The 20415-nt window shown below is 43.3% G+C and overlaps 1 protein-coding gene across 1 annotated transcript; it reads right to left on the bottom strand.

Annotated features, from left to right (window-relative positions):
* Positions 1-1208: 1208 nt before the first annotated feature.
* LOC122208862 (vomeronasal type-1 receptor 4-like) lies at positions 1209-11913 on the bottom strand. The gene is made up of 3 exons (XM_042920316.1): positions 11905-11913; positions 8915-9983; positions 1209-1387 (listed from the first exon to the last, which is right to left on the bottom strand). Exons 1-3 carry the CDS (start codon positions 11911-11913, stop codon positions 1209-1211), a joined length of 1257 nt encoding a protein of 418 aa, XP_042776250.1.
* Between the last annotated feature and the right edge of the window lie 8502 nt (positions 11914-20415).

The raw sequence follows: 20415 nt of genomic DNA, 5'->3' as shown, positions 1-20415 counted from the left end.
CCAAGAATGGTAAACATTACATATTGAGCATCTTCTTCAATTAAGCAATAAGTTGCAATAGTATTCGTAATGAAACATAGTTATCTTTAAGTATTCATGTGATTGAAGTTGTGCTAAACGCTTGCAGTGAAAGAATTCAGAAATCATGCAGTGTAATATCCGGGTCCTGAAACAATCCGGATATCATTGAGAAGGCTTTGAGCGTGTCCATTAAATTTGTCACAGTAAATTTCCCAGAAGTGAAGTAGGCATGGAATTATAAGGACAGGAGCATGAATGGGTGCCTGGCTGGCTCAGTCAGTGGAGTATGTGACTCTTGATCTCAGGGTTGTAAGTTTGAGCCCCATGTTGTTTGTAGAGTTACTTAAAAAAAATTTTAATCTTAAAAATAAAACCAGAAAGAGCATGAAAATGGACCAGGTCATCAGTGACACTGCAGAGAATAGTGCTGGAGGGAAAATAAAGTCAGCAAGTAAAGCTTTGGGGAGCCAGGTATAATTGTGTACATGTCATACCAGAGGGGCGGGAGTCAGTCATGTGAAGTACGATGTTTGGGAGCATGGGAGATGAGCTTGTGGAAACATTTTCAGGGAGAAATGGACAGGTTGGACTGGAGAGGGTAGTGGACAGCATAGAATTACATTTTAGCTGGTTCTTGATTCTTTTTTTTTTTTTAACGTTTATTTATTTTTGAGACAGAGAGAAACAGAGCATGAACGGGGGAGGGGCAGAGAGAGAGGGAGACACAGAATCGGAAGCAGGCTCCAGGCTCTGAGCCATCAGCCCAGAGCCCGACGTGGGGCTCGAACTCACGGACTGTGAGATCGTGCCCTGAGTTGAAGTCGGATGCTTAACCGACTGAGCCACCCAGGCGCCCCTAGCTGATTCTTTTCCATCGTCAGGTGATTGTGACAATCTTCAAAGCCAGGAGTTCCATGGAATTGGCATCTGGAGAAGAAAAATTTCTCTCCTTTGTGAAGGTGATTTGACCATAATGGCAAGAAAGAGTTTTTGGAGGTGCACACTTGAGTCTCCAAAGTGAAGAGAATAGTTTATGGTGGAGACTTCCACTCCATTGGGAGCCCTGAAGGGAGAGCCATTTGAAAGGGAGGGACATGGATCCATTCTATTTATGTGGACTAGAGACCTCTATGCTCCTCCTGGAAGGCATCATGAACAGCATCTTGCTCTTCTTCTGTGGTTCTGAACTACTGCTTGAGGTGCTCACCCTGGCTGCTTTCTCCAGTATGGACAGGATTTGAAGTGCAAAGATTCAGCCAGCAGCCTTTAGGGGCTGAGACCACAGATACTTCCTTCTTGTCTTTGGCCACACCAGTGAGAATTGGTGGGTCAGGTTGTCCTGGGAAGAGTCTCAGGTTTTTGTTGGCTGAGACATTTGGGCAACAAACTGAGCACGAGGCCAGTGGGCGTCCACTCCTCCAGCAGGACCATGAGTCTAAGAGACTGGTCTACACTCCAGTGTTAGGCGGGACAAGGCTGTCCCCTGCTGTCCCTTCTCAGAAGTGGTTCCCTGCTGCCCTCAAATTCTCTGTGATGCTGTTGGCCAGAGGATCTTGTGTGGACCATGTAGGCTTCTTGGGCCTCCAGCAGGACTGGAGCCACATACCGCCCATATATGCTGTGTCACAGCTGTCACAGGAGCGCAGAGATCCTGAGGATGGTCTGCTCCCAAAGTGACACAGAAGCCTCTCAGCTGTTTCCTTACAGAAGCAGCGCCAGAGGTTTTACGTTGCTTATGGTGTTATTTTTTGACTCTCATCATGAAACAAACATTATTTTCCAATAAATGTGTATTTTCTGTGAAAGAAAATAAAGGGATAAATTAGTCTATTTAAGGTTAATATAACAGTTTGACATTTGGTTTTAGTGGGGTTTATTTTCTCTTTTCATCTGTGTTTTTGTATGAATTTTTAAATTTAATTTGAAATTATAATTCTATACAATAATTGAGTACTCTTTGGGAAGTTGTATCATTGTTGTAACATTGCTCCTTGGTTTTACCTAGAAATTTTAGCATACATTGAAAAGCTAAGCACAATGTCATTGCATTATGTAGTGTGCAACACTGCCTTTCCAATAGAAGAACAACACTGTTCTATTTAGCATATCCCATCTTTTTTGAATGGTGAGATTCATTTGAAAAATACAAAGGCCTGGGGTGTCTGGGTGGCTCAGTCGGTAGAGTGTCAGACTCTTGATTTTGGCTCAGGTCCTGATCCCAGGGTTATGGGATCAAGTCCCCCATTGAGCTCCACACTGAATGGGGATCCTCCTTGGGATTCTCTCTCTCTCTCTCTCTCTCTCTCTCTCTCTCTCTCTGCCTCTGGCCTTCTCCCTGGCTTGTGAGTTCCATCTGTCTGTCTGTCTATCTCTTTCTCTGTTTCTCTAAAAAATTACAAAAAAATCTTTAAAAAAATATAAAGGCACAATCACTAGTAATAAGTATGTAGCTCGAGGAAAGTTCACAAAGTGATCACAGTTGTGTACTCGGCATTTTGTTCAATAAATAGACTATTGTCAAGCCCCAGATGCCCCTGCTCCTTTTCTTATGTCCTCCCCAGATTTTAGGCATATGTTATTATATTTATATCAATTTGTTTGTGAGTTCTTTGATTGACTTTTTACAGAAATATTCATTTTTACTGCTTGTGTGCTCCCTACGTTTATACTGTCACTTAGGATCTCTCCATTGCTCTCAGTGTTCCCCTTTTATATTTTTTGCAGGATACTGGTTTAATGATCACAAATTCCTTTAGTTTGTGTTTGTCTGGGAAACTCTGTCTCTCCTTTTATTCTGAATGATAGCCTTTTTAATAGAATATTTTTGGCTGTGGACTTTGCAAATCAGCACTTTAAATGCATCAGGCCACTCCCTTCTGGCTTGCCAAGTTTCTGTTGAAAAATCTCCTGCTGCCTTATGGGTTACCTCTCATAAGTTAATGACTTCTTTTGTCTTGTGGCCCTTTAGATAAGATTTCTTTCTTTATCAGTATATTTTACAAATTTAATTACAATAGGTCTTGGGGTGGATCTGCTTTTATTGACTTTTTGAAAAGTTTCTTCATTTATATTGAGAGAGAGACCAAGAGAGAGCAAGTGAGGTGCAGAGAAAGGGAGAAACAGAATCCCAAGAAGGCTCCATGCCCTCAGCAAGGAGCTCGATGTGGGGCTCAACCCCATGAACTGTGATATCATGAACTGCACCAAGATCAAGAGTCAGACGCTTAACCAACTGAGCCACCCACTCCCCCCTGATTTTATTCATTTTGATGAGAGTTCCCTGTGCCTCCTGGACCTGGATGTCTCTCTCCTTCCTCAGATTAGGGAAATGTTCAGTAATTATTTCTTCAAATAAATTTTCTGCTCCCTTTTTTGTCTTCTTCTGGGAGTCCTGTAATACAAATATTATTATGTTTGAAGGAGTCACTGAGTTCCTAAGTCTGCTCTTGTTTTGTATAAATCTTTTTGTCTCTTTTGTTCAGCTTTACTTTTCATTACTCTGTCTTCTAGGTCACTAATTGTAGGTCACTAGGTCACTGCTTCTTCAATCCTGCTATTCCTTCCACCAGATGTGTTTCTCATGTGTTTATTTTTATTAAAAAAATTTTTTTAATGTTTATTTATTTTTGAGACAGAGAGAGACAGAACATGAACAGGGGAGGGTCAGAGAGAGAGGGAAACATAGAATCTGAAGCAGGCTCCAGGCTCTAAGCTGTCAGCACAGAGCCTGATGCGGGGCTCGAACTCATCAACTGATGAGATCATACCCTGAGCCGAAGTCAGATGCTCAACCGACTGAGCCACCCAGGTGCCCTTCTTTTTTTTCAACGTTTTTTTTTTTTTTTTTTTTTTTTTAATTTATTTTTGGGACAGAGAGAGACAGAGCATGAACGGGGGAGGGGCAGAGAGAGAGGGAGACACAGAATTGGAAACAGGCTCCAGGCTCCGAGCCATCAGCCCAGAGCCTGACGCGGGGCTCGAACTCACAGACCGCGAGATCGTGACCTGGCTGAAGTCGGATGCTTAACCGACTGCGCCACCCAGGCGCCCCTAGGTGCCCTTCTCATGTGTTTATTGAGCCCTTTGTCCCTGCTGTGTTGTTCTTTCAATACGTATTAAGGGTCTCACTCGTGTCTTCCGGTCTTTCTCAAGTCCGGTGAGTATTCTTATGACCATTGATTTCAATTCTCTATCAGGTATGTTACTTGTATCTGTTTTGCTTAGATCTCTGGCGGTGGCCTGTCCTGTTATATTGTTTGCGATAGTTATCTCTGTCTCATCATTTTACTGCCTCTCTGTGTCTGTTTCTGCGTGTTAGGAAAGTCAACTGTGTCTTCTGCTCTTGAAAGTAGTGACGTATGAAGAGGAGATTCTGGAGTTTGCCCATGGTGCAGTGTCCTCTCCTAACCAGAACCTGGCACTTTGGGAGAGTGTCTTATGTGCATTGCTGACCCCCTGCTGTTGTGTCTGGTTCACTTTTCCTTTCCGTGTGGTTGTGGGCACTGACTCTCTGCCTGTCGTGGACTGTACTTGCTCTGTGTGCTGTTAGTGGGGCCCTGGAGGCCAGTTGTGAGGGGAAGTGCCTGCCAGGGAATTTGGGAGCCAGGCACCGGTGCTGGCAAATTTGCCCTGGGCCTCCAGTCCTATGTCAGGTCCCACCGAGCACCGTGACAGCTGGAGGCTGTGTACCAGCACTGTCGGGCACAGGGGGGTGGTTCCAGTGTGGGACAGTGACTGAGGGTGTGTGACCGGGTGCTGTCTCTGTGTGGGTCTGTGGGCAACTTTAACAAAATTTGCCCTGAGCCCTTGGCTGAGGTTACAAGTGTCTGTGCAGCCCTGCTTCCTGCGGGTGGCTCTGTGTTTAACTGGTGGGCGGGAGAGGGAAGTGACAGCTGCCAGCTACCTCATGTTTAAAGAAGTCCCCCGACCTGCTCTGAAATCACTATGAACAGATCTGCCTCCCTTTTCCCCTGGCAATGGGTAAACTGCCATGTTCGTGTGCCTCTCTGTGCAGGCTGCTATCTGTTTAATGGCTGGGACTCAGCCATTACTCACCCCCCAGCTCACCCAGGGCTGAGTGAGCTGACTGTGTAAGCTGCGGCCTTCAAGTCCCGCTGGGTTTTACAAACTCACAGCATTCAGCCCCTCTGGTTTTTAAAGCCAAACGTTATGGGGATTAGTCTGAACGATGTGAACACGCCAGTGTTTCTCTGTCCTCTCTATGAGCGGAGCTCACTCTGTTCTGTCGGCAGCCTCCTTCTGCCTTTGTGAGCTTCCTAGTCTTTCAAATGTACCTTCTTTATATTTACTTGTGGAGATTGCTCCGCCAGTCTTCGGATCGCTCTCTGATATATTGACCTGGGTGTGCGTGTTGTCTAGTTGTAAATGTGGGATGTGGTGATCTCCTCCTACGCTGTCATGAGTTCCCAAGCTCCTCCGTCCCTGACATTTTGATCTCTGCAAGAGGACATCCCCCACCCATTAGCCATTCACGCACATTCCGACCTCCCACATTGTGGGAACTACTGATGTGTTGTCCATCTGTTTGAATTTGACTCTTTTGCATATTTCCTATAAATGGAATCACATAATATGTGGCCTTTAGCTTCTGGTGTCTTTCCCTTAGCATAGTGTTTTCAGGGTTGATGCATGTTGTACTGTATGTCAGTATTTCAGTCCTTCTAATGGCTGAACAATATTCTCATTGTATGTTTACACATTTTGTTTCCTCCTTTGGCTTTTCTGAATAGTGCAGCTGTGAACATGTTTGTATATCTCTTTTGGAACTTTTATTTCAATTCTCTTTTGTACTGAAGAATAATTGACATATACCATTATAATAGTTTCAGATTTTGTGTGTGTGTGTGTGTGTGTGTGAGTGTGTGTGTGTGATGAGAACTTCTAAGATCTAGTCTCTTAGCCACTTTAATATTTTTCTTAATGTTTTATTTATTTTAGAGAGAGAGAGAGGGTTAGTGGGGGAGGGAGGAGAGAGAGGGGACAGAGGATCCGAACTGGGCTCCTTGGTGATAGCAGAGAGCCTGATGCTGGGCTTGAACCCAAGAACTGCAAGATCATGACCTGAGCCAAAGTGGGGTGCTCAACAGAGTGAGCCACCCAGGTGCTCCTTAACCACTTTAAAATAAGCCATATGGTGTTGTTAACCATAGTCACCATGTGATACATTACATTTCAATGTCTTATTTATTTTATACCTGGAAGTTTGTATCTTTGACCCCCTTGACCCCTTCATTTCTTTAGACTTACATACATAGGAGTGGAATTTCTGGGTCACCTGGTAAGTCCTTGTTTAACTTACAGAGTAACTGCCACTGCATTTTCCATAGTGTCTGCACCATTTTCCATCCTTCTGGTAACATATGAGGGTTCCATTTTCTCTACATCCTCACCAACATGTGTTATCTTTAAGTTGTTTTTTTAAAGAATTTTTTTTAACGTTTATTTATTTTTGAGACAGAGAGTGACAGAGCATGAATGGGGGAGGGTCAGAGAGAGAGGGAGACACAGAATCCGAAACAGGCTCCAGGCTCTGAGCGGTCAGCACAGAGCCCGACGCGGGGCTCGAACTCATGGACTGCGAGATCATGACCTGAGCCGAAGTCAGACGCTTAACCAACTGAGCCACCCAGATGCCCCAAGTTGTTTTTTTAAATAATACGCATTGTAGTAGGTATAATGGGGTATCTCATTGTGGTTTTGTGCCTTTTTTATTATGGTAAAATATACATAACATAAAATATATGTACCACTTTCACCATATTTAATTGTATACTTCAGTGGTATTCCCGTATTGTGCCATCATCATCAGTATCCATTTCCAGCATTTTTAAATCATCTCCATCTAAAACTCCATGCCCTTTAAGCAATAATTTCCCATTTTCCCTCCCCCAGTTGCCAACAAGCATGATTTTACTGTGTGTCTATCAATTTGGTATCTCTAGGTACTTTGTTTAAGTGGAATCATACCTTATTTATCCTTTTGTGTCTGACTTGCTGGATATAGCATGTCTTTCAGGCTCATCCAGGTTGTAGCCTCTACCAGAATATCGTTGTTATAGAAGGCTATTCATATTCCATTCTCTGTGTGTATATGTGTGTATCGTATGGTAGACTCCACCAAAAAATTACTAGAAGTGATAAATGAATTTGGTAATGTTGCAGGTTACAAAATCAATGTGTAGAAATCTGTTGCCTTTTTATATAGATGAATAACGAAACAGTGGAAAGAGAACTTAAGCAAACAATTTCCCTCGTCTCTAGCTACGACCCCGCAATTGCACCACTAGGTGTTTACTCAAAGAATAAAAAAAAAAAAAAAAAAGAATATAAAAATATTAATTCAAAGGATTCCATGCACCTCAATGTTTATAACAGCATTGTCAACAATTACCAAATTATGGAAACAGCCAAAATGTCCATCATCGGATGCCTGGATAAAAAAGATATGTATATTATTTAGCCATAAAAAAGAATGAAATCTTGCCATTTGCCGCAACATGGATGCCTCTAGAGAGTATTGTTCTAAATGAAATAAGGTATTTAGAGAAAGACAAATACCATATTATTTCACTTTGATGTGGAATTTTAATAGTTTTTTTTTAAGTTTATTAATTTATTTTGAGAGAGGGACAGAGTGTGTAAGTAGGGAAGGGTCAGAGAGAGAGAGTATTCTAGCAGGCTCCCCTCTATCAGCACAGAACCCAACATGGGCCTTGAATTCACAAACTGAGAGATCATGTCCTGAGTCAATATCAAGAGCCTGAGGCTCAGTCGACTGAGCCACCCAACTGCCCCTTGTATGTGGAATTGAAGAAACAAAATAAGTGAGCAAAAGGGGGAAAAAGAGAGAGAGGAGTCCACCAAGAAACAGACTCTTAATTATTGAGAAAAACTGATGGTTACCAGGGGGAAGTGGGAGGGGGATGGGTTAAATAGGTGATGGGGAGCAAGGTGTGCAATTTTGTGATCAGTACCAGGTGTTGTATGGAAGTGTATTGTATATTGTACACCTGAAACTAATATTGCACTGTATGTTAACTAACTGGAAGTTAAATACAGACTTTAAAGTTTCATTTATTTATTTTGAGAGAGAGAGAGAGCAAGTGTACACATGTGACCAAACACAAGTGGGGAAGGGGCAGAGAGGGAGAGCATGAGAGAGAGAATCCCAAGCAGTTTCCCTGGTGACAGCACAAAGCCTGATGTGGGGTTCGATCAAATGAACCACGAGATCATGACCCGAGCCAAAATCAAGAGTCGGAGGCTTAACTGATTGAGCCACCCATGTGTCCCATTAAATACAAACTTTAAAAATGAAAACATTCCCATTTACAATTGTACCCAAACTAATAAGACACCTACAAATAAACCTAACCAGATGCAAAAGTCTTTCACTCTGAAAACTGTAAAACATTGATGAAAGAAATAGAAGATGGCACAAAGAAAAGGAAAGACATTCTACACTCATTGATTGGAAGAACAAATAATATTCACGTGTTCCTACATAGGGTCCACCATAGAAAGACATGCAGCTATGCTTTAAGATGCTGTATTGACTTTTTGGGGTGCCTGGGTGACTCAGTCTGTTGAGCATCTTGATTTCACCTCAAGTCATGATCTCATGGTTTGTGAGTTTGAGCCCTGGATCAGGCTCTATGCTGACAGTGCAGAGCCTGCTTCTGGCTTGGGATTCTCTCTCTCCCTCTCTCCTTGCCCCTCCCTCACTTGTACTGGCTCTCTCTCTCTCTCTCTCTCTCTCTCTCTCAAAAGCAAATGGAGAAACTAGAAAATGATTTTTAAAACAATACTATATTGACTTTTCAGGTCTTATGAAAATAAAAAACTGAGTTTTGTGCAAAAACACACACTTTACATTTTTTGGTAAGATTAGGAGATTTTGTGTTTCTTCTGCGAGGAAAGCAGAGCCTGGGTACTGTGGAGTCTCGTGTCATGATCAGAAAGGGACTGAAAGTTGGAAAACACATAGAAGTTAGGGCAGAGGTGTTTACTAACCACCGAGTGGGATTATAAATCAGAGCAATGCCAACATGAAAGATGGAGGAGAGGAAGTAAAAAGACACAAAGGTGCTCACCAGGACAAGGGTGCTCTGGATGGCTCTGGACTCAGCAGAGGATCTGGGGGAAACGTTAGTGCTGTGAATGTGTTGGATGCGCTGCTTGTGTCTGTTCAGGATGAAGACCATGGAGCCGCTGGCCCAGATCATCAGCCCAGAAAGTGAAACTTCAGGGAATATTATCAGTACTACAAAAAGTAACCCTGTGATTGCCTCAGGATCAGAAGTAGAACAGTATCCATAATCCCTTTTCTTTGTTATGTTTTTGCTGCTGTGTTTCTCAGACACATACAACCCATAAACAGGAATGATAAAATTTACCATGATGTGTGTGATCCAGCAGAGGGTAATGGAGAAACCAACATACTTTGGAGCTTTGACTTTAAGATCCTTCCACCAGGAGTTCATGGGGCTGATCATGATGGTCTGGAAGACACTCAAGAGGCAGATGCTGCTAATGGACACCCCCCTGCCCACTCTCTGAACATACAAAAGAAGTCTGCATCCCAAATTATGGAAGAAATATTCCAGCCCAAAAGCAGTCAGTGTATGGGGGACTCCTTTTGAGAGCATCGATAGGGAGTTGGCTATAATCAGTTGCTTGAGAATCAAATCTGTAGGTCTCAACCTCCCTTCAGTGTGGTAAAGGAAGAGATAATGGAAAAGAAGAGAGCAGTTTCCCAGGATTCCAACTATCGTCTGTGATGAGAAGATGATTGCTATTGCCAAACCCATGGAAGCTCTTGTGTCATTCAGTACATTTTCCCTTAAATTACAGCAACAATCATTCCTGTGAACAAAAGGTTCGTTGAAGGTTTTGACATCAACAGCCAGTTTGTTGGTTTGCTTCTGTGGGAGTGCCAGAGACTTGAAGAAGCAGGAGCAGTTAGAAGTACCAGCATCACAAACCCAGAGCTGGACTTTTTACACACACTTGGTTTATTCTAGAAATAAAGTCACTTAGATGGTTTCTGCACAATGTGAAGTTATTCTTAAAGTTCCATCCGACTCTTCATTATATGCATAAAGGCATGAGCACATCACTCATAATACAGTGAATGTCGGCTGCGGTTCGTGTAAGGACATGTGGGCAAAACATCAGTTTCTTAACTAAAGTCTTTCGGTGGCTAAGAAAACCCATTTTATTATCACTGGTATTCCTCACCAACAGTCATCCTCAGTGAGGATATCATTACATTATTTTAGGAGTCATCGGGAATCTGTCTTCACTTGCTCAGCTCACAACTGAGGAAGTTTTCCTCCCCTTTCTCTAGCTTTGCCATTGGATCTATTTCTACCACAAGAGAATCCTTCTGGACACACAGGTACTTACTCAGACTACATTTCCTTGTAAACTGTGCCTCTCAGACTGAAGTAGAAGTACTCACTGGACTCTTCCCTGTTGTCAGGACTGTTGGCTCTGTGTGAATCACAACAGCCAGGACATGTGGACAGGAGGCAGCCAGACTCAGATAAAGGTCTGTGAATCTGTGACCTCACCTCCCCTGGAAGTGTAATTATCATTTCTCCTGTACACACAATGACAGTTCAGCCGTATGCAGCTGAGGACACTCATGAATAAGTTGTTTCCCAGTTGCCAATTATAAAGACCAATTAAAAGTTCCTTCTGAGTATCTTCAAATAGGCCACTGGAGTGTTTGAGAGAGCCTCTTCATTTTTGATGATCCCTATGGCAGGCAGGGTCTCCTAGGAAAGGAGCAGGAATTACTGAAGTTTGACTCATGGGGGACTGGCAGCCAAGCAGGTATATCTCACTGGATTCACTGCTTCCTTGAGAAGTGCTACACCAAATATATGCCATTCTTAATTTTCAATCCCTAAGTTGAACCATTATTGAAGTATTCAGGATAAGTGATATCAGAGAAGCTAATTGAAAAGCTTTCTAATGAGAAAAGAGTAAAAGCAAAAACTTGATATCATTCATTTACTTCAGAAATTATTGGGCACATTAATAGAGCTAAATGCTAATGGATTTGGAAATGATGATCTAGAAATTTCTGGGAAAATATACTTTAACAATATCAATTCTAGCTGTGCTAGTAAGTCTAAACAAACAAACAAAATCCATAGAAATAAATGTTGAAGAAATGTCCACCACAAGTAAAAGCACCAGGATCAGATGGTTTCACAGGCAGATTGTATCCATCTCTGAAGTGTCATTGAAGCCAAAGCTACTTTCTTCATTCAACTATAGTGAATGCTTAGCAGAGTTCTCTAGACTTCCTTATGCTGAAATTTCCTAAGGGCACTCACTGATCATGTAATTAATTTCTAATTAAAGAAGAAACATAAAGTATAAGAGTCAAAATGATTCTTCAGATTTCACAACAGAGAAATCTACGATTTTGTGTACGTCTACCCTGCTTTCCCCCTGAGAGTTTTATCTCAACAGAGGAGTTAAAGGGACTGCTGTGCACACAAGACCACACTCAGTGCTGACACCAAGAGTAAGTTTGGATCTTCTGAAAACCATGCTCAGTTTCCATACTTCTCTAGAAGGACTCATAGAACTCACTGAGAGCAGTTCTACTGACTGTTGGGGTTTATTACAGGGAAAGTGAACGGGTGAACATTAGACAAGGAAGAGATACATGGGGCAGAGTCCAGGAAATGTACCCAGTGTGGATCCCCTTGTTGTCCAATGTCTGGAGTCATGGAGTGTTACCTTCTGGGGTCCATATGGGATAACACTCATAGGGTATTGCCAGCAAGGGTGGCTCTCACAAGCCTTGATGCCCAGCGGTATTACTACAACTCTACCATTTACCTTCTGCATGGCTGACCTCACTGTCCATTCTGTCCCCAAGATGAACTGATACCTTTAGCCTCTAGCCCTTCCAGAGACTGACATGGTACTTTGGGCCCAAAGGGTCATCCTAAACCTCATTGTTAGATAGCCTGGTGGTCAAACCTTCAAGCAAACAAAGACACCCCTATCAGGCATGAGATTCAAACAATTAGAGATCAACTCCAGTAGCAGAGGGCAAACGCCAGACCTCCCTTAGGTTAGGCTAATTCTTCTCTACACAAATCACTTCCTGGATTCTGCCCAGGACTCTCTCACAACAAAACACACATGCTTGTCTGGGCATCTACCTAATGGAAAGTACATGATCATTTGCAACAGTATAACTGGGAAGAAGCCCACCGCTGGAAGAAGCAGGGTGAGATGGGATGGTTTCAAAGAAACAGCTAATCTGTCCTCAAAAGTCAATACATATATTTTTATAATTTTGTACTAAATTGCTTATTTTCCTTTTGATCCATTGACCTCCCTTGGTAAGAGACGAATTTTTCTTTACTCACACCCTACTTGCCACATCAGGGAAAACAGCCATATGGCTCACAACCCATTCATCAACCACAGAAATGCACACACTGTGGAGACTCAGACATATGTACAAATGCACGTATGCACACTCACTGACTGAAACATGCTGAAACGTGTACTGAAATAAGTCCTTCTCATACACACGCACTGACTTCATGCACGTGTCTACATTCTGACACACAGTGCACCTACCCACACAGATGTCACTGTCCCCCTCACTTGCCCACAGTTACTAAGTCACCAGGTGGATATGTATTCCAGTAACATGTTTGTAGAGAAAAGTTTCATGCATATCTCCAGACCTGTGAGCCAAAACAAGAGGATCCTAATTGCCTTTGAGACTCCCTGTCACCAAGCCCACAATGGCAACATTTAATGTCTTCAACATTTAAACAGTGCTCAGAGCTTTGCCACTTGAGGTGTGGAGTGTGGTGAGAAACTTTCACTGTGTGGGGTCTGTGAGCTGTGTTAGAGCACTGGGAAAGGGGGTACAGGAGAATGGGGTGCAGAGAGCATGGAATGTGGTTATGGGAGATCAGGGGATAAATATGCACAGGGATAAAATATATGGCATGTTTTAAGGACATCGCTGGGCCATATGGTACAATGGGACAAGGTGTGCAAAACGATTAGCTTGTAGCACCTATTGGAGTCTGTGAGGAAAGGGTGTACAGATCTCATGAAAACAAAAGATAACTGGGAGGAAAAGTGCACACAAGTGAGTGAGGAGTATCACTGGGTAAGAGGCACAGAGTTCCTGTCCACAGTAGGTGAAGGAGTATAGCAAAGGAAGGGGAATATATTTATAAGAATGAAAGATTCTTTTCTTTTATTCTGTTTTATTTAACTGATTTTATTTACTTTATTAATGGTTTATTTCATTTTATTTCATAAGAAATGAAGACTGCCCATGCCGCACCTCATTTGGATGTATCTGGAATCTATGAACCTTGACGCTCTGTACATTCTGTTACTAATGGACCTTGAGGGTTTGTGTTGAGGGTCCAGCAAAGAGTGCAGCTACTTGCATCCTCTTGACCAAAGAGAGGGCCTCCTTTATCAGGGAAGGTCATCCTCCTCCACCCATTACACAGCTTTGGGAGGGATGCACATGCAGTGGCAAGGGAGGAACGGGTCACCCGCGTAGCCAGCCAGATGAGTAGAATCAACTCTGGCGATCACTGGGGTGCAGATGTAGCAGCCCCATTGCCCTCAAATCTGAAATATTCTTTTGATATTTGGACACAACACAGTGACACTCAGATGAAAGGCAGCTTGACTCCAGAAGACAGGGAGGCCACACATGTGTTCCCCTGGAGGTCGAGGGGCAGCTTATGTATGGTAAAGAGAGTGGGGCTAGTTGGGTTTCTGGACTCTCTGATCATTGGCACATTGAATTCCTTAAGTTCTGGGGCATAAGGATGGTTCCTCATTTTCTGGTAGTTGGTCCCAGACTGATTGGAGGTGATTCATGGTGGCCAGAAGTAGAGCTCCATGAAAGTGGTGGTGGTTATGTGGACTTGACCAGTTGCTCGGGAAAGAGAGACTACTGTCCCCCAGGCTGGGACTCCCAACTGGGCCAAGGTAGCAAAAAACAGGAAACTGAAAACTCTATTACAATGTATTTGGGGATATGAATTTCCTAGGGATAGTTAGTGTCGAGATAGTTAGTGTTGAAGGGGAGCAGGAACCTTAAAGCGGGGATAATGGGCTCCTGCAGACAAGATCATTGTGGGTCATGAAATCAATGGGGGGAGTAGTGTGTTTGGGTACACTAAGGGGCCCAAAGGAGAATAGCATATGTAGGGTTGTGAATCGGGGAATACAGGGAGGTTATGACACTCAGTATTTGAATGCTGGGATTTTGAGGGAAGGGTAAGAACGATAGGGAGTTGGGCTGAGGTCACTGGAGGAGAGGAAATATAGGTCCAGAGGAAGGCAGAGGCAGTGGAAGTCAGGAGTGTTTGGCTGAAGTCACAGCAGTGGCATGGGGCAGAAGGAAGCTATTCTAAGTGGGTGAGGGTGTTGGAGGTGGGGTATGGAGGTAGAAGGGTCTGGTGGAGGTGGAGGGAAAATGCAAATTAAGGAAGTAGAGGGTGATAGGGTATGAACTATGGACAAGACGAAAGGAATTATCGGATGAAGTTCTCAAGGGCAATAGAGATACAGAGGGGATCGGTATGGAGATTCAGGGGATGGTTTGTGGCACCTTGGGGGTCACGGATTCATTTCCCCACTGGTTAATACTCTCGTTTCCATGGAGTCACACATTACTCATTGATGGTTTTTCCTTTGATCCCATGAAGCAAAACTTGTGCTTGTATGAGATGCCCCTACACAATTTTTAACACACTGTAAGGCCACAGGTAGGCTGTTGAGAAATCAGCACTCATCCCTATTTCACTCCTTTGTGGGAATTTCAGGTGGGGTGTGTCCGGGGCGCATCCAGCAGGAGAGCCTCTTCACTGGTACCAGCCACTCATTGTTGGCAGCAGGTGGCAGGCCTGACCCTTCCCGATACTGCGCTCTTCAAGAACATTCATTGTCCAAAACTGATTCGATGAAGTTGTTCTTTAGTGCAATATATCTGAAATGTAATGCATGCTATATAGAAGAAATAAAACATAAAACAGAATTGAAAAAGTATAAGTAATGTTTCTTTCTTGTGTGAAACCATCTGAAAGTAATCCCTGGCTTATGGATGTAATTATAATTAAGAATATTTTTATTTTTCTCCTAAGGAAGTAGCACATTTCTGGTGTTATCCCTTCGTTTAATTGCCTTACATGGTAAAAGGGATTTTGCAGATGTAATTAAGAGACTCATCATCTGACTTAAAATAGGGAGATTATCCTGGATTGTCTGGGCGGACCAAATTATCATATGCCCCTGAAATCAGAAGAAGTCTTGTAGATGGAACAAGAGGAAGAGATTTGAAACAGGAAGGGGATTCATATGCCTGTTACTGGCTGTCAGGGTGGCGGGAGCCTCAAGGTGATCGTCCACAGAAAGGACCTCTGGCAAGAATGTGAATCAGTGTGGAGGTGAATCTTCTTCACAGGCTCCAGGTAAGAGCCCAGGAGAGCCGGCATCTACATTTGGGCTTCCTCACCTACTGACCTGTGAGAAAATCAATGAGCGGTGCTTGAAGCTGCTGATTTCATGGGAATTTGTTCCAGCAACAACAGAAAGCTACCACGGTCACACCTCATTTTGTTGCACTTTGCTTTATGGCTGCAGAATCTGTGGTTTTTGCAAACGGAAGGTTTGTGGTACCCTACCTCGAGCAAGTCTATCAGCACCAGTTTTTCACACCATTGCTCCCTTTGTGTCTCTGTGTCACATTTTGGTAATAGTCACAATAGTTCAGACTTTCCCTCTGTCATTTTTTTCTCCTAGTTATCTATGTTTAGTGATCTTTGATGTCACTATTGGAATTGTTTTGGGGTGCCATGAACCATGCCCATATAAGACAGCAAATGTAATGAATGAATGTGGGCTGCAGATGTGGTGGAAGAAGTAAGAGATCTGAATTAGATGTTGAGTCTGTCAGTGGGGCTGAGTTGCTGCAATCTCATGATCAAACTTGAGCGCATGAGGAGTTGCTTCTTCTGGAGGACTGAGATGGAATCGACTGCTGGTGGAGATGCTGTGAGGATTGTAGAAATGACACCAAAGGATGTGGAAGGGTACATAGTCCTAGTTGGTAAAGCAGCAGCAGGGTTGGAAAGGATTGACTCCAGTTCTGAAAGCAGTTCTGTGGCTAAAATGCAACGAGACAGCATCACACGATACAGAGAAATTGGTGTGAAAGGAAGCCTCAATCAAGGCAGCAAACGTTATTGTTGTCTTTTTGAAAGATATTGCCACCTCCACCCCAACCTCAGTAATGCCCACCCTGACCAGTCAGCAGCCTTCAACATGGCGACAAGACCCTCCACCAGGAAAAAGTTTCTGACTCCCTAAAAGCTCAGATGATGGTCAGCATTTTCCTGAAACTAAGTATGGTTGAAACATGATGCATGTTGCTTTTTAAACATAATGCTAGTGCACACTCGATAGACTGCAGTACAGGGAGGACTTGACTTATGTGCATGGGGAGGTGAAAAATTCCTTGGAATTCTTTTTGAGATATATGCTTTTTCGATGTGCTCTGGAACCAAATGTGCAGACCTCCAAGGTGTGCCTTTAAATATGGAAACATACGTAATGATAAACAATAACATGAGGTGTTGATACTCAAAACTGATGCAATTTCCATCTCCAAATGTAATGATTTTCTTCATATTTAGATTTATTTTGTTTCTCAACGTAGCATTGGAGTATATCTGATGTTATCTCAGAAATGACATAAAAATAAATACACACTTTTGAAGATACTCTGTTTTGATTCAGTGTGTACATAAATATTGTTATACTGGCCATACTTTACAATCAAATAGTTTTTATTGGTCATTAGTCTGTAAAGGAGATATCTTTATGCAATAGAAATAGCTCTCCAATATTCCCCGAAAAACTTCAGTTTATTCCCTGATGATTATTAATGAGTCATTTTATCTAAACACAGGCAAAAGTTTTTATGCGTATAAGAGTTAAATGAAAAAAATTCTTTTTTTTTTTAAATTTTTTTTAATGTTTATTTATTTTTGAGACAGAGAGAGACAGAGCATGAATGGGGGAGGGTCAGAGAGAGGGAGACACAGAATCCGAAACAGGCTCCAGGCTCTGAGCTGTCAGCACAGAGCCCAACGCAGGGCTTGAACTCAGGGACCGCAAGATCATGACCTGAGCCGAAGTCGGCCGCTCAACCGACCGAGCCACCCAGGCGCCCTGAAAAAAATTCTTGATAGTGAATATCTGGGTAAGATGAAAAGACCTTTAATTTTCTCTGACTCTTTTTGTTAATTAAAAAAATTTTAATGTTTGTTTATTTTTGAGAAATAGGACACAAGCCCGGAAGGGGCATGTTGAGAGGGAGACATAGAATCTGAAGCAGGCTCCAGGCTCTGAGCTGTCAGCACAGAGGTTGACAGTGGGCTTGAACCCACGAACTGTTAGATCATGTCCTGAGCCAAAGTTGAATGCTTAACCGACAGAACCACTGAGGTGCTTCTCACTGACTCTTTAAGTATAGAGAACACGCTGGTGGTTACAAGAGGGAAGCTGGATGCAGGGTATGTTTTAAAGACCCAGTGGGGAGTAAGGAGTGCACTTGTTGTTACGTGCACCGTGTATTTGATGGAAGTGTTTAATCACTATATTGTCTACCTGAAATTAATATAACAGTATATGTTGACTAATTGGAATTAGAAGAAAAACCAAAAAACAACTTTCTCTATTTTTTTTTAAATAATATCCAACATTCCTATAGTATTAGGAAGAAAAATGATATTTTGTAATTTTTAAAAAAGGGTTAAATGTTGGCTATCCCACACATCATGGGGCATCAGTAGTTGGTCCAGTTGCTTTGTGCACATGAGGATAGTCTCAGTGGTTCTTGAGACGGGATGATCCCTCCACCATTTTTGCATGTTCTCACAGTGCATGCATACTTGCGAAATTGCCCTCGCAATGACTGTAAAATGCAATATCCCAGGATCTGTGTACCCTCGTGCCATAACTTTTCATTTAATGTTTACTTATCATGTTGAACAATTTAACAGAAAATGTAAAGGAGAAAATGTAATCTGAGAGCAAATGTAAACCTAGAGCAGACTCTTTTTTTTTTAAATTTTTTAACATTTATTTTTGAGAGAGAGTGTGCATGAGAGAGTGCAAGTGGGGGAGGGGCAGAGAGTGAGGGAGACACAGGATCTGAAGCAGGTTCCAGGCTCTGAACTGTCTGAGCCCGACGTGGGGCTTGAACTCACAAACTGCGAGATCATGACCTGAGCAGAAGTCGGATGCTTAACTGACTGAGTCACCCAGGTGCCCCTAGAGCAGACTCTTTATCTAAACGCACCAACCATTACTGTTTCGTCAGTGTCACACTTAGGATCAGCAGGGGGTTTTAGAAACACCATTACTTGTGCTTCACACCTCCCCCACCTGCATTCTGTGAGTTGTTGTGTCTCCAGGACTCATTTCTGAGAGTGGAGCCCAAGCTCTGGCCCATGGGGAGGTGACAGGGGTCTGCTGTGCCTGGTTTTGTAGGAGGATCTTGGTGCAGTCCTGTCCCCAGTGCTGTAGCAGGATTTGAGATGTTTCTAGGGGGGCAATGTCTCTAAGACAGGGGAGGGGAAACTCATAGTATGATAACCTTCAGATCAGAGCTGTTTGTGTTGGTCGTGAATCCCTCTTGTGGAAAAGGACATAGAAGGGGGGACTTTTCTGCATTCGAAGGTGCTTCTGCCCGTAGGGAGGCAGGTGAAAAGGAAGGTGTGACAGTTGCAGGGGTTGCCATAACAAGGACCCTACAAGGATTGGCTGAAACAACAGACATTTATGTCTGGTGGTTCTGGAAGCTAAAAGTTGAAGATCAAGTTGTCCTCAGGGGGTGTGCTTCCTTTGAAGGCCCTCGGGGAATCCTTTCAGGCCACTATCCAACTTCTGCGTCCTTGAACTGTGGCAGCAAAGTTCATGTGGTGTTCACCCCGTGTGCATTTTTTCCCCAAATTTACGCCCCCCTTTTTTGTAAGGGCACCAGTCGTGTTAGATTAAGAGACTCCCTACTCTAATATGACTTCATCTTAAGTAATTCCATGTGCAATGACCCTGTTTCCAAATAAAGAGACATTCTGAGGTCCTGGAGCTTAAGACTTCAGCGTATTCGGTTTGATGGGACACAGTACAAACCATGAAAGAAGGGGTATGTTGATGCCATAAAAAATGCGTATTTACAAAATATGTTTTTCCAGAGAGTGAGAACAGGGGTGGCAAATTGAAGAACAAAGGGGAAAACGTCTTTCTCAGACTCATACTGATATCCAGGTCAAATGCTGCGTCCTTTCTTCCCCCTGAGAGGCCATTTGTTTATAACTTGAAAACCTTTACTTCTCTCTCTCAACCCTGTCACCCCAGCCCTTGACCTGGGCTCCGTGTCTCACGAATACCCATTCTCCCCTCCAGCGTTTTCCGTCCAGGGCCCACGGTGCCCTCCTGCCCAGGCTTCTTTCCCTCAGGCTTTGCGTCCTTTCCCACACACCAGTGGTTTCTAGAGGTGCTAGCTAGAAACTTGTAGTTGTTCTTGGTAGTTGGCCAGTGGGGAGAAAGTTGGCAAAAATATTCTCAGGTCCCACACCTGTCACTGCCAGTGCTGCTTCAGGTGAAATGCCGATTGCTGTTGTGAGGTGGCGGGGGCGGGGTGGTGCGGTCACACAGTAATAAACACATCTCAGGGCCCGGTTGCCCATCTTGCACATGCACTCACTTCTCTGACCGTCAACACGGAGCCCATCATGCAGGCAGTAGGAAGAAGTTCATGGGTTTTCTCTGTGTTCATCCGAGAGGTGGACTCTGTAAGGGAAGGAACTGTGTCAGGAGTCCAGGTAAGTGACCAGATTGAACAGAGGGGGTTTTCTGCGTTTGAATCTGGCTCAGTGCCAAAGCCACACGGGAAGCTGGATTACCTCCTGAGCCAGGAGCTGAGCTGGTATAGAGAGATGGGGTCCTAGACCTACACCCAACCCTGATGGCTCCTAAGGCGTGTAGTGTAATCCTCACTGACAGTGATTATGTGGTTTCACCCAAGTGGTCATGAAATCTGTGTTTTTTAAGTTTTTATTTTAATTCTAGTTGGTTAATGTAGAGTTAATATAGTTATATTAGTTTAGGTGTACAATGTAGTAATTCAATTGCTCCAAAGGAATGTGATTTTTAATGTACTTAAGTACTGTAGTTCTGGAGACAGTCTGCTCTTGATCCTGTGTTACAGGGACCACAGACATTACTGTGAGGTTTCTAAGGTGCCCTCAGAACCTTGATTCGAAATAAAGAGTTTGATGGATC

Source organism: Panthera leo, chromosome E2 (assembly GCF_018350215.1).
Source record: "Panthera leo isolate Ple1 chromosome E2, P.leo_Ple1_pat1.1, whole genome shotgun sequence".
Taxonomy (NCBI): domain Eukaryota; kingdom Metazoa; phylum Chordata; class Mammalia; order Carnivora; family Felidae; genus Panthera; species Panthera leo.
This window is presented reverse-complemented; position numbering and strand designations above follow the sequence as displayed.

Bases quoted from the DNA above. Each gene is read 5' to 3' on its own strand.
- LOC122208862 (XM_042920316.1), bottom strand. The intron at 1,388-8,914 runs GTAAAGTGTGTG...CAAATGTCTCAG, and splicing joins TCCTAATCTTACCAAAAAAT to CCAACAAAAACCTGAGACTC.